This window comes from Panthera onca, chromosome A2 (assembly GCF_046562875.1).
Source record: "Panthera onca isolate mPanOnc1 chromosome A2, mPanOnc1 haplotype 2, whole genome shotgun sequence".
NCBI classification, from domain to species: Eukaryota; Metazoa; Chordata; class Mammalia; order Carnivora; family Felidae; genus Panthera; species Panthera onca.
The window spans coordinates 157,160,780-157,175,116 of record NC_138340.1 but is presented as its reverse complement, the minus strand read 5'-3'; the positions used below and the strand labels follow the sequence as shown (position 1 = coordinate 157,175,116).

The 14,337-nt window shown below is 46.7% G+C and overlaps 1 protein-coding gene across 3 annotated transcripts in view; it reads left to right on the top strand.

The window, feature by feature from the left end:
* The window catches only part of TCAF2 (TRPM8 channel associated factor 2), a 28,011-nt gene extending 15,082 nt beyond the window's left edge, over positions 1–12,929 (top strand). For all 3 annotated transcript variants that reach the window (XM_060633356.3, XM_060633355.3, XM_060633357.3), the window contains exons 3-8: positions 1,527–2,518; positions 2,816–2,913; positions 3,943–4,156; positions 4,461–4,700; positions 5,544–5,881; positions 8,217–12,929. In XM_060633356.3, the coding sequence (XP_060489339.2) occupies positions 1,527–2,518; positions 2,816–2,913; positions 3,943–4,156; positions 4,461–4,700; positions 5,544–5,881; positions 8,217–8,471 (2,137 nt within the window). In that variant the 3' untranslated portion in view covers positions 8,472–12,929. The remainder of the gene's footprint in view (positions 1–1,526; positions 2,519–2,815; positions 2,914–3,942; positions 4,157–4,460; positions 4,701–5,543; positions 5,882–8,216) is intronic.
* The last annotated feature ends 1,408 nt before the right edge of the window (positions 12,930–14,337 follow it).

Here is a 14,337-nt window from a genome sequence, read left to right as displayed (position 1 = left end):
TTAGCATTTTAAATTTAATTTTTAATTGCCAGAGAAATTACATTCCTATATTCTCCCTATTTGAAAACTACCAATGAGGAAAAACCCCTGTGACCATCCCTTTCAAAATCAGCCCTTTCTCTCCATCCCACAATCCAAAAGTTTATTGTGGTTTTATCCTGACTTTTTTGACATATGTATTGAAATATATTAACATTGTTTTATTTTTGTCTTATATAAATTGCATCCCCAAGTTCTGCTATTTTGCAAATTGTTTTGCTCGGCACAATGTTCTGGACATCTGCCCATGTTAATTCGCATGGGTTTACCTGTTGTTTTTAACTGATAAATAGCAAGCCATGGTATGATTAATGCCATTTTTTTATTTGTTCCTCCTTTATGCTGAAGAGAAATTAAGGAGAAGCTGTGCAAGAGGTACTTTTTTCCATAATGTTTTGCAACTTAAATGGATAAACTATTTTTTAACAACACTTGATTTTTATGATGAGACAATAAAGTTTTGTAAAGATAATTAAAATTGCCTATAATCCCACTAGCCAAGATGGTCACTGAAGATGTTGTGATAAACAGACTTTAGATTCTGCCTCTGGTTTCATGTTTTCTATTTGCTTTTTCATTTTTGGTGGTTTGTTCCAAAAATTTGGCTCATTTAGGGCACAGTATCTTGGAATCTGATTTTTAAATATTTTCCATGAAGCATTTTCCAATATTATCTTACAGTTATTTTAATTATCATATGGTATGCCATCTACAGTTAACCATAACTTATTTAACCAATGTCCCGTTGTTTGACATTCACAAATCTATCTACAAATTGGTTTAAAAAAATCTTGACATACAAAAGTTTTTTTAAATTTATTACATTTAGACCATTTCTCGATAAAAAGTGACAAATACTCTCATCAGATTTGAGAATTTTTACAGTGTGTGTGTGTATGAATCTTTAATTGTAGTATTAAACAATTTACTTGTGTTTCTAGCTCAGAGCTAGCAATCTGATGTTTTTACAGCTTTTTTTCTGGCAGAAAATTAGCTCTTGAGAAATACAGTAGGACTACTTTCTCTAGGAATAGACTATTTTTTTACTAACTTATGTATATGTTTAATTACTTAAAAAGATATGAAATTCAAGCCAGAATATTCAACAACCAGTTGACTAACATGGGAAGAATTCCTGGCAGTGTTTATTTGGAGAAGGTGGACTTTAAGATGTACAGATAAGGCCACTACGTCACTCCTCAGTATTTCATCAAATCAGTTATAAGATAAGCACCATTTTTGTGTCACGAAGTAAGAGTCAACACTGCCAATTAAACAGCGATATGCCATCAGTTAGTCGTTCAAAGGTGAAAAAATCTGCCTCAGATCCGATAAGGTAAATGGTATTCCATACTTGAATCCTAGCAGTTATCAGTCAGAACCAGGAGGCTGGCACGAACTGTCCCCTCTGCACCCACACCGAGAACTCCCTATCTAGGAGCTTGTTTTCGGTGCTTCTGACCCTCTGTCCCCGTGTCACCCTCCAGGTGCGGGGAGGATCTCAGGCGGGATCAGCAGCAGCTCCTGGAAGGGATCTCAGAGCTGGACATCAAGACGGGGGGAGTTCCCTCGCAGCTGCTGGTGCACGGGGCCCTGGCCTTCCCGCTGGGGTTAGACGCCTCGCTCGGCTGCTTCCTGGCAGCCGCCCGCTATGGCCGGGGCCGGGTGGTCCTCGCCGCCCACGAGGGCATGCTCTGGGCTCCCAAGATGGGGCCCTTTTTGCTCAATGCTGTGCGCTGGCTGGCCAGAGGCCAGACAGGCAAATGTGGGGTGAACACAGAGCTGAAAAACCTGTGCGCCCTCCTATCGGAGCACGGCCTGGAGTGCGGTCTGCAGCCCCATCTGACGCATGACTTGCGTGTCTACTGCTGCAAGGCCTACTGTGACAAGGAGGCCAAGCAGCTACAGGAGTTCGTGGCCGAGGGTGGGGGCTTGCTGATCGGGGGCCAGGCCTGGTGGTGGGCCTCCCAGAACCCGGGCTGCTCCACTTTGGCCGGTTTCCCCGGCAACGTCATCCTCAACCGCTTTGGCCTCAGCATCCTGGCTCAGACCCTCGATCCGGGCTGCTTCCCTGTCCCCACCCCCGAGATGCGGAGCTACCACATCCGCACGGCGCTGTGCGAGTTCCAGGCCACGCTGAACCGTGGGGCTGGGAACCTGGAAAAGCGCTGGCTGGCAAAGCTGGGAGCAGACGGTGCGGCCTTCCTACAGATTCCCGCGGAGGGGGTCCCGGCTTACGCCTCCTTGCACCGGCTCCTGAGGAAGATGCTGCGTCTGTCAGGCCTCCCAGCCGTGAGCCGGGAGCACCCAGTGGCTGGCGATTCCTGTGAGGCCGCGGTGCTCTGCCTGGCCACGGAGCTGGCACGCTCTGGGACTGACTGCTCCCAGCTGGTGCGCGAGCTTGGGACGGGGACCTGCGGCTCCCTTCCGGCCCCCTCAGATCAGCCCATCGCTGTGGAGATCGATGGCAGCAACCCAGGTACAGAGCGAGATGCCCAGAGCAGGAGGCCCCAGGGCGGGGGGGTGGGGGGGTTCCTCGGTGTCACAGGACATTGCAGGTACCGAGCTCCAGTGGGCCAGCGTCATTCCCTATCACGTACTTCAGGGAAGATGGGGTCGGGGTTCCAATGAGGGTTTGGGGGGCATGCATGCCAGAAGCATGGGTGAGCTGAGGTCTGCAGGGCAGGGGCTGTGCCTCTGGGAGGGGCCGGGAGGCTCCAGGGTGCCCCAGAGTCAGGTGGGCGAAGAACTCAGCCCTTCCTGTGGCTTTTGTCAGGCAACGAGGACCGCTGGGTGAGTACCGGGCTCTACCTCCCGCACGGACAAAGTGCAGAAGTCTCGCTGTCCGAAGCTGCGGCCTGCGCCGGTCTGAAGGTAAGACCAGAGTAGCCACTGCCAACGCCCCAAACCCCAGAGCCGCTTGGCTTTCCTCGGGTCTCGGCAGCGCTCCCGGGAGGCCAGGAGGGACCATTCTGCCCATTTCACAGGTTTCATAGACGAAGCAGATCTATTTCAGGGGGCCTAAAGGAGCAACTGAGATGCCAGAGCTACTGTCACGCATAGAACTCACACCTAAGCCCTCGCACTTCCACGTGTGGTGATTTTACGTCCCCACAGGGATGTGAGGGGCCCCAGGAGCCCCATCACATCCTCAGAACCTCACCCACTTCGCCAACAGCACACGGCCTTTCTGTGTTTTACGTCATTACCTTGACCCCTGAGGCTGTGCTTCATCTGGTCACTCACACAAGCAGGCCCTACAGGCAGGATTAACACTGTCCTGCCTCAACCTGAGGGTCACTTCCTGCCACAGTCAGGGGCTCTTCTGTGTCCGCCTTTCGGGAGCTCGCTTACGTTCCACCTAAAAGAAGCAACCCCAGGACTCCAGACAAAACAAACCTCAACCCGTGTGACCAGAAAGGGGAGTGGGGGGGCCCTGGACAAGGGCGGGGGGAAGTGAGAACTAGCCCTCCCGCCTCGGGCCACATCTCACCACCTCTGGACGGCTGCCCCCCTCTGTGCACAAAAGGCGGCCCAGGACCCCGTCTGGCTCATCCTGGTGTTGGAATCACCACACGGCGTAGGCCCTGACACGAGAGCCCGGGTCCCACCTGGTACAGAGACACCGCAGGGCCCTGGTCCATATCTGCCTCAGGGCTGTTGTGCCTGGTCTGTCTGGTGACACTCCATCGTTGGGCTGTTTAAACCCCCAGAAGAATGATCCCACATACTGTTCATTCCCTATGACTGCTGAAGGACGACCTCATAGGTTGCACGGGTAGCTCACAGAAGGGGGAAGCTGGCGTTTGTCGGGTACCCGCCATCCAGCCAGCACACACAGGGCCCCCCACACTCACCACAGAGACCTAGCTCCTGCTACACATGATGGACTCACCTCCCCAGATACAGGTTGGCTGCCACACTGATAACCTGACCGAGGCCAGAAAGCTGTCCCGAGCCCCTGTGGTGACTCACCAGTGCTGCATGGACAGGACCACGCGGTCGGTCTCCTGCCTCTGGGGCGGCCTCCTCTATGTCATCGTGCCGAAGGGCAGCAAACTGGGCCCCATACCTGTCACCATCAAGAGGGCCGTGCCCGCCCCATACTACAAGCTGGGTGAGGAGACAATGCCGGGGATGCTACCAGAGTCGCAGGCCGGTTGCTAAGGGGGGCTGGGGCGGGGACTGGCACACAGAAGGGGGAAGAAGTGTTCAAGATGTAAGTAGAGGTGGGGTGGGGCTATGAAACACCCTGTGGCTGTGGAGACTTCCGGGCAGAACTAAGGGGAGGGTCTAGAGGCCCGTCCTTCACTTCATGGCACATAGACCCACATGTCCAGTTCACTATTTCAGTGACCTCCTCCTGGAGTTCAAGGTAAGCTGGAGAAGTGGGGAGACATGCCCATGATATTTGTTCCCAGGTAAGACATCGGTGCAGGAGTGGAAGAACTGTGTCCAGGAGAGCCTGGCTCCCTGGGGAGAGCTGGCCACCGATAATATCATCCTGACGGTGCCAACGGCAGACCTCCGTACCCTGGAGGACCCCGAGCCTGCACTCCACCTCTGGGACGAGATGATGCAGGCGATAGCCCGGCTGGCAGCCCAGCCTTTCCCTCTCTGCCGTCCCGAGAGGATTGTTGCCGACGTGCAGATCTCAGCCGGTGGGTACTCCAGGGCTGTGCTCCTCCTAGTCAGCGCACACCATTTATTCAGTGTTTTGCCTTTTTTCATGTCCAGTATGTGAAGGGTATAATCTAACCAGTAAAGGAAAAAAGACCTTGATGGGGATGCAGAGATGTTCACGTGTGAAAAGGTGAACATCTACAAGGTGAGATTTCACAGGATGGCAGGACAATCTCAGAAAAAAAATTGCTCCTGGGGGTTCACAGATAGTGACGAGCCATCTCTTTGTTATTTCAAGGAGAGGTTAAAATAGAAATATTCCTCCAAACAGAAGTGAGTTGGCCATGGAAAGGAGCAGTTTATGTTCAGTATTGAGTGGTTTACATGAAAGAAAAATGAGGAGATCTGGTTCTGACATATTGACATTTCCTTTGGACCTTGGTTTTCTTCTCTTTAAAAAAGGAGAAGATGACCTCTGCTGATGAGTATAAATCTGCACGACAGTGGTTTACGTGGCAGAAGAAATGACACTGTTCTCCAATCCAGACACAGGACATGGTGTCACAGACTCACAGGATAGGAAAATCACACAAAGTGAAGCACTGAATTGTAGCAAGAATGGCTGTGTAAAGTGTATTCATATCCTTCAGGGCCACAGTGAGGTGGAGGGCATAACTCTGGCGTGAAAGGCTGGGCAGGGGGCCAGGGACCGTTCAGTTTCTGACCGGGTAAAGGAAGCCATCTACTTTCCGATCAACATGGAGATTCCGGTGTTGCGGAAGGCAACCCGGATGGTGAGGGAAAGTTACCCGGCAGAAAGGAATGAAGGGAGATGGGTTTGGGTACCCCCTGCCCCTCATCTCTTGCTTCTGCGTTCCCAGGCTGGATGCACTCAGGATACCCCATCATGTGCCACCTGGAGTCAGTGCAGGAGCTCATCAATGAGGCAGGCATGAGGAGCAGGGGTCTGTGGGGACCCATCCATGAGCTGGGTCACAACCAGCAGCAACAAAAGTGGGAGTTCCCCCCACACACCACTGAGGCCACCTGCAACCTCTGGTCAGTCTATGTGCATGAGACGGTCCTGGGCATCCCCAGGGCTCGGGCCCATCCTGCGCTGAGCCCTCCAGAACGAGAGAAGAGAATTAAAACCCACGTAAGAAAGGGAGCCCCACTGCACGACTGGAATGTGTGGACAGCTCTGGAAACATACCTACAGGTACGGAGAAGGTCAGGGAGTTGAGAGCCACCAGAACCCTCCACCGTGTAGCATCCTGGATCCCCTTCACTGCCGCCTCCAGACTGGGCACAGGTGGGGGGGACCGGACCACATGGTGGGGCTTCCCAGGTTATATATGTCTAAGATAGAGATAATGACACCTGTCCCACTCGCCTTCTGTACTTTGCGACGTTAAGTAAGAGGAAATGAAAAGTATTATGAAAAACAAAGCAGGCGGACAAAATACAGCCTACTGGTCTGCTGGTCATGAGCAGAAGTTCTGAGGCATTCCTGAGACTGGAGCCAAGCACTTCCACTTACTGGTTCTGACCATGGTTGCCTAATGAGTGCTCCAGAAATGGGTGTCGTTCTGTTTTTCTTTGTTTTTCCTAACCTTAGTTCTGTGAATTAAGAGAATGTTACATCCCTTCATCCATCCGTTTGTAATAACAGTGGTATGAGTCCAGGACAACTGCATTACAAGAGCTTTCTAGGAGATAACTGTTATCAAGGCTCTCTGACTTCAGTCACACCACTTGAACCTGAAATGTCTTTAGAACGAATAAAGGAATAACCAACCAACCCCACTTCCCAAGGATACCAAAGTCCTGAAGCGGGTAGACTTCCTGTGAAATAAGCACAAAGCCCTGTCCCCTCCCCAACCTGCTCTGAATATTAATGTTTCAGAGTTCTCAAGTCTGTTCCCCAGATCAGATCTCTTATGCTGCCTGCCACAGCCCTATATGGCAGTGGTATGGCCTGCTTTTCACAGAGGCAAATACCAGATTAAAGAAGTTCAGCAGCCTCTCCCATATCACTCATTTAAATGATGAACCCGGAACCTAAAATCAGAAGTTAATGACACAACTCAAGCTTTGGCACTGCCTCTCAATCACTTCCCTTCCTCTTATCTTTAAAAAATATATTTATTTATTTTGGGGAGAGTGCAAGCGGGGGAGGGGCAGAGAGACGGGGACAGAGGATCCGAAGTGGGCTCTGCACTGACAGTCTGACAGCCGTGAGTCTGATGTGAGGCACGAACTCACAAACCACGAGATCGTGACCTGAGCTAACGTCGGACACCGACTGAGCTACCCAGGCGCCCCTCTTCCCCTTATTTTCTAAGAGTGAATGGAGACAGCACCACTCAATGAGATGACTTTGCACTGCCTCAGTTCTGTATTCTTACACGGCCGGTCTGAGGGTCTACATGGAGACAGACCTTAAATAGTAGCTTGCTACCGAAGTGGAAGTTAAAGCCATAATTTCACCCTACCCGCCTACCCACTCACCATGGAGCCTTGAAGATCATTTTGCAGAAGTTATGGAAAGACCCATCATCTTGGGGTCTGGGACTCAGTCTCAGGATGGGCAGGCACCTTCTGATTCCTCTACCTGCTCGCCACCCTTCCTTCCACTGTTGCCCTGGTACAGGTGCTCACTGCTCGTCTCTGCTCTGTGACAACAGCCTCCTTGCCTCAACCCCCTACTGTCCCTCATCCACTTTACTTCCAAAATAATCTTAATACTCCATGATTAAAACTCTTAAAGTGATCTCCTCTACATACAAAGTCAAAGCCGCCCAGCAGGGTGTACAAGACCCTGCCAGCTTCAGATTTTTACCAGCTTCATCGCCCAGCTCCCGTGCCCCTCGAGTTACCCTCTGGTACTCCAAACTCCTTCCCACTATGAACACATCTTGCTGCTTCAGCTTCTCGTCCCCCAGTTCCCAGGTTTCCTTCCTTCCTGTGGCTGAAATGTGCTTGAACATCTTATCTACCCATCAAGTCAGGTCCCCTGTCAACATTCAGTTCTATTGCCCTCCTCTCCTGACATTATCTCCTTGATAAGCCTCTTTTTTTTTTTTTTTTTTTTTACATTTATTTACCCGTCTGTCTCTCCCACTGACCCGTGACCTCTGGAAGACAGGGGCTCTTAATCACCATTGTTTAGTGCAATGCCTGGCACGCTATAGGTATTTAATAAATGCTGTATGTGTAATAAGTGTCTGTTGATGCATTAATTAATAGTGATGAGCAGGACTGTCAGAGGCCAGGGCAATAAGATCAGAGGGAGGTCTGACTTCAGGATGTTATCCGTTTTGGCTTTTATACCCCAGGGTCAGAATTCTCCTCCACAAAAGAGGGGTGGTCTGGGACACCCCAGGATCCCTGCACATTCTATACCTCTGTAGTCTTAGCCAAGACTACAGGAGGGAGGCTCATGAATGGTCAAGGAGAAGAAATCGCTGTAACTGAAATATACTTCTGAACATGCATGTTGCCGGTGCTTTCACAACTTGGTACCTGATTCTGCCCCTTCCTTCTCTTCTCAGCTCCAGGAAGCCTTTGGGTGGGAGCCATTCACCCAGTTATTTGCTGAGTACCAGACACTCTCTGGCACCCCCACAGACAAGGCTGGCAAGATGAATCTGTGGGTGAAGAAGTTCTCGGAAAAGGTGCAGAAGAATCTGGCTCCATTCTTTGAGGCCTGGGGCTGGCCTGTCCAGAAGGAAGTGGCCGCCAGCCTGTCCTGTCTGCCTGAGTGGCAAGAAAACCCCATGCGGATGTACGTGCATCCTCAGGTATAAAGGATGTGCAGCAAGGCAGTGGGGTGGTGGTGGTGGGGAGGAACGATCACTCGCCAAGGCCACCACCCATGTTTCCAGCTTAGCTTCTTGAGCCTGAGCCCCACATCCATCCCTGAGCTGTCTTCAGGAAGGCAGCTAAGGTCATAAGACAAAATGACCCCAACTTTCTCAGGAAAATGCCCTTGTTACTATTTCCCTGTTCAACCGACTTGCTTCACGACCCTCCTTCTCCAGCAGAGGACCTTTCTTCTGCGCATCTTGAGGTCCTGCAGGCTCGTGGCTTCTACTTCTGACCAACAGTTCTAACGACTATGGGTTACCATAACAATCTGACATCACTCCCTCACCCCTGCCAGCCTTGAACATGACTGTAAATTTCTTATGCTTTGGGAAGTTTTCTAATAGCAAGAGAGACAGGCTGGTATAGAGAGCCCTGGACTTGTTTGGTTCTGTGGGAAATCTCTTCAACTCTCTGTGCTTCTGTATTCTCATCCATGACTTGGGGATAAAAGTCCACTGTTTGATAATGGTGAACATGTTCATCCACTGCAAAATGCATACACATGCAAGGGCATTCTTCAGCTTTTGCCAGGTCCAATGGTGGCCTGGCCTGTCTATCTAGTCTTGTGTGGACAACCTGAAGACTGAATCCCACCTCAGAGTTGGCCACTTGAGGTAGGCATGCAGTCTCTGTGTAAGACTATGTAATGAGTACAGGTGTTGTTTCCAGACATGGTGATGATAGTTACTGAGATCCTAGCCTGTCTTACATCCTTTCTCCCACCTCTAGAAGGACTCGTGAGTATGACCTAACCCAAAGAGTGGTATAAATTCAAGTAAGATGGTATAAATTCAAGCTCAATGTTACAAAGCCACTTGGTCTTTTTGGTTAGTTCCATCTTCTAGTACTTGTGTTTCAACCAAAACTAAAGTCACAGCAGTAACCCCTACCAGGTCCACCAGCCTGTTTGTTCTTAGCACAAAATAGGTGACTGACTCCTCTGGTCACCAAAGAATCAAGGCGCTGTCCGGTGATAACAGCAGCTGTACTGAATGAAAAGTCTTTGTGCATGACAGCCTTTACTCAGGAGCAGGATTACTGGATGCAGCAGACCAAATTAACCCTGAGCTTTCTAATAATGCATTCCAGCCCATCCCAACTCTTTGGCTAGGTGGAGTTCTAAATGGAGCTACATCTCCAGGATTAATGGGGTGTGGCCATTTTTCTCTAGCTTACTTTTAAACCATATTTTGCGGTTTGAATATCATTCCATGAACTGCGTTCAGAGTAGAGTAGCTCTTCTAAAGAAGAACTGACTTAGGAAATGCCTTTTTTGAATCCCATCCTCCTCCTCCCGATTCTAGGATAATTTCCTTTTATTTCACTACTATATTTTCTCAGGTGCTTTTCACATGAAAGGTGCTCAATAAACATTTGTGAGTTCAAAGAACAGTGATGACACCCAGCTCACAATGAGCGATCAGTACGCGCAGGCACTGTGTGGGGTATTTAATGTGAGTTATCTCATGGAATTTACACAACAGACCTTTGAAGTAGGTACTATTATTATTCCCATGTCAAAAATGAGGAGACAGATACTAAGGAATATTAACTAACTTCTGAAGTCACCCAGATAATAAGAGGAAAAGTCAGGGCTTAAGTGAAACCCCTAGCAGTGAAAAACTCCTCCATGAAAGATTTATAATTTAAACAAAAATCTACCTAGAAAATGGAAGTTCAACAAACTTCTGACTTACTTCATGTTAACTACTGAATTTTTACTAAATATCAAATTTAAGTTCCAAAAAGTATTGGTACCTGATTTTCTGGTTGTCTCAGCATGTGACTAGTTAGCTTCCATATAGGTAGAGAAAGGAGTTGAACCCAGGAAATTCAACTCCAGAACTGGTATTCTTATCGATGATGTTAAGGAAGACTGCATGGATGGATAATACCAGCTTTAAGAGGCTGCCATAGAACACCAACAATGAAGCAACAGAAAGAGAAATCAAGGAATCTATCCCATTTACAACTGCACCAAAAACCATAAAATACCTAGGAATAAATCTAACCAAAGAGGTGGAAAATCTATACACTGAAAACTACAGAAAGCTTATGAAAGAAATTGAAGAAGACACAAAAAAATGGAAAAACATTCCATGCTCCTGGATAGAAAGAACAAATATTGTTAAAATGTTGATACTATCCAAAGCAATCTACATATTCAATGCAATCCCTATCAAAGTAACACCAGCATTCTTCACAGAGCTAGAACAAATAATCCTAAAATTCGTATGGAACCAGAAAAGACCCTGAATAGCCAAAGCAGTTTTAAAAAAGAAAACCAAAGCAGGAGGCATCACAATCCTGGACTTCAACCTATACTACAAAGCTGTAATCATCAAGACAGTATGGTACTGTCACAAGAACAGACACTCAGATCAATGGAACAGAATAGAGAACCCAAAAATGGACCCACAAACATATGGCTAATCTTTGACAAAGCAGAAAAGAATATCCAATGGAACAAAGACAGTCTCTTCAGCAAGTGGTGCTGGGAAAACTGGACAACGACATGCAGAAGAATGAACCTGGGTCACTTTCTTACACCACACACAAAAATAAACTCAAAATGGATGAAAGACCTCAATGTAAGACAGGAAGCCATCAAAATCCTCGAGGAGAAAACAGGCAACAACCTCTTTGATCTCAGCCACAGCAACTTCCTACTCAACACGTCTCTGGGGGCTAGGGAAACAAAAGCAAAAATGAACTGCTGGGACCTCATCAAAATAAAAAGCAAAGGAAACAATCAGCAAAACTAAAAGGCAACCAACGGAATGGGAGAAGATATTCGCAAATGACATATCAGATAAAGGGTTAGTATCCAAAATCTATAAAGAACTTACCAACTCAACACCCAAAAAACAAATAATCCAGTGAAGAAATGGGTAAAAGACATGAATACTTTTCCAAAGAAGACATCCAGGTGGCTAACAGACACATGAAAACATGCTCAATAAAAAAAAATAAAATAAAAAATTTTTAAAAATTTTTTTAAAAAGCTCAACATCACTCATCATCAGGGAAATACAAACCAAAACCACAATGAGATACCACCTGACACCTGTCAGAATGGCTAACATTAACAACTCAGGCAACGACAGATGTTGGCGAGGATGTGGAGAAAGAGGATCTCTTTTGCATTGTTGGTGGGAATGCAAGCTGGTGCAGCCACTCTGGAAAACAGTATGGAGGTTCCTCAAAAAACTAAAAATAGAACTACCCTACAACCCAGCAACTGCACTACTAAGTATTTATCCATGGGATACAGGTGTGCTGTTTCGAAGGGACACATGCACCCCCATGTTTACAGCAGCACTATCAACGATAGCCAAAGTAAGGAAAGAGCCCAAATGTCCATCAATGGATGAATGGATAAAGATGTGGTGTATATATACAATGGAGAATCACTCAGCAATCAAAATAATGAAATCTTGCCATTTGCAACTATATGGATGGAACTGGAGGGTATTATGCTAAGTGAAATTAGTCAGAGAAAGACAAAAATCATATGACTTCACTCATATGAGGACTTTAAGAAAAAAATAGATTAACATAAGGGAAGGGAAACAAAAATAATATAAAAACAGGGAGGGGGACAAAACAGAAGAGACTGATAAATATGGAGAACAAACAGGGTTACTGGAGGGGTTGTAGGAGGGGGGAAGAGCTAAATGGGTGAGGGGCAATAAGGAATCTACTCCTGAAATCATTGTTGCACTAGATGCTAACCAATTTGGATGTAAATTTGAAAAAATAAATAAAATTAAAAAAAAAAAGAGGTTGTCATAGAGACAAAGACAAACCCTGACTCTTCCCCCACACACTCTGTAGTGGAAATTGGAGTCCTTCCCTCTTACAAATGGCTCTGCTGGTTATTTCTGAGTTCACAATTAATTTTAACTGTTACAATGTCAGGGTATTCTGTATCCAAGTACATTTGCTCACAAGGATGTCAGTGTAGGTCTCAACATCAATAAATGCTGTCTTCCAGGAACTGTTATAAGTGCTTTTATTTTTTATGTTCACAACAGTCCTACGGAGTAAGTACTATTACTATATCCATTTTGCAGAGAAGGAAGTAGAAATACAGAGCTAAGTGGTAAAGCCCAAGTTGGACTGCAGAGCCCAAACCTTCAGCCAACATACCACGTGCTTCCTGCCACAACCTCCAGCTCCTCTTGCATGAAACTTGCATGAATAGGGGCGCCTGCGTGGCTCAGGTGGTTAAGCGTCTGACTTTAGGCCAGGTTATGATCTCACAGTTTGTGAGTTCAAGCCCTGCATCAGGTTCTGTGCTGCCAGCTCTGAGCCTGGAGCCTTCTGTGCCTCCCTCTCTCTGCCCCTCTGCCATTCATGCTCGCTCTCTCTCTCTCTCTCTCTCTCTCTCTTTCTCTCTCTGTCAAAAATAAATAAACGTTAAAAAAAAAAACTTGCATGCGTAGTTATTGAACCAAAAATGACCATATCAAAACTGCTAAAACCAAAAACGTTATTTCTAGTTACTCAAAAGAAACTACTTAATGATAAGGGTCATTCATCTAAGGTACACATCCTTTAATACCATGACCCTGGCCTATCTAGTCTGGAGGATTTTAAAGATCTGATGCTTTAAAATAACAGCCTGGTGGAGTCCTAGAAGCTGGTCTGAAACACAGGACTTGTATCCACATGTCCTTTGCTCATTCTTAAGGGTACCCCAACTTCCATTCTTCGTGTCTCAGAGCATGGGACAAGGAACCACATGTGTTCTTATAGCCTATTAGATCCAATATCTGAAATACCCAAATTCCTACAATACTGGACAAATTTCAAAGGAAAGACATCACCCTAGGGAAATTTAGGGAAGTAGTAAAGGCTGCTTTACAGTTTTTGAGGTGATAAAAAGGACTCTACCTATATCTTCTTCCCTTAGCACTAGATAGCCACTGACTTATTAGGATGGACAATGAATTTCAAAACCATTAAAGCACTAATGGTTGGTCACACTGAACAGAACAATAAAATCTCCTACTTCTCTAGCAAATACTGTTAAAATGAAATAAGAAGCCCTGCTAAAGGAAATTAAAGTAATGTCTACCTTGAGTGAACTTAGGCATTGGAGATGCTGGGGCCACCTATGTTGTTCTTTGTCTCCTCCTTGTGGCCACTCAGAAACATTACAACTCCTTGCTATCAACAGTATTGTTCCCATAGTGGCAAACTCGGACCGTGCCTTCATTTTAGTTTACGAGTTTATCCACGTGACTCTTCCCATAAAATTGCTAGTCAAATGCTCTTCACTTCTTTTTTTTTTTAATTTTTTTTAACATTTATTCATCTTTGAGAGACAGAGACAGAGCATGAGCGGGGAAGGAGCAGAGAGAGGGAGACACAGAATCCCAAGCAGGCTCCAGGCTCTGAGCTGTCAAGCACAGAGCCTGACACGGGGCTTGAATTCATGAACTACGAGATCATGACCTGAGCCGAAGTCGGACGCTCAACCAACTGAGCCACCCAGGCCGCCTACCAGTATGGTCTTCACTTCTTAAAAAATATTCTAAGTGAATTTTTTAAAGCAAAGAAATATGACTTTTAGAAGAGGACAAATACACAAATTCCCTGAAGGGGTAATTTAAACCTACCATCCAAATCTTTCTTTAAGGTCTCAAAGAGCTTGTCTTTATTACAAAGGCAAACATCTCACCAAAGACACTGTGGCTTTTGATCTTTCACTAAAGATACACAGAAGAGGCCAAGTTTCACTTGTACTATCCATGAACAATCTCCCAAATCAATTTGCTCTACTCAAATAGAAACAAA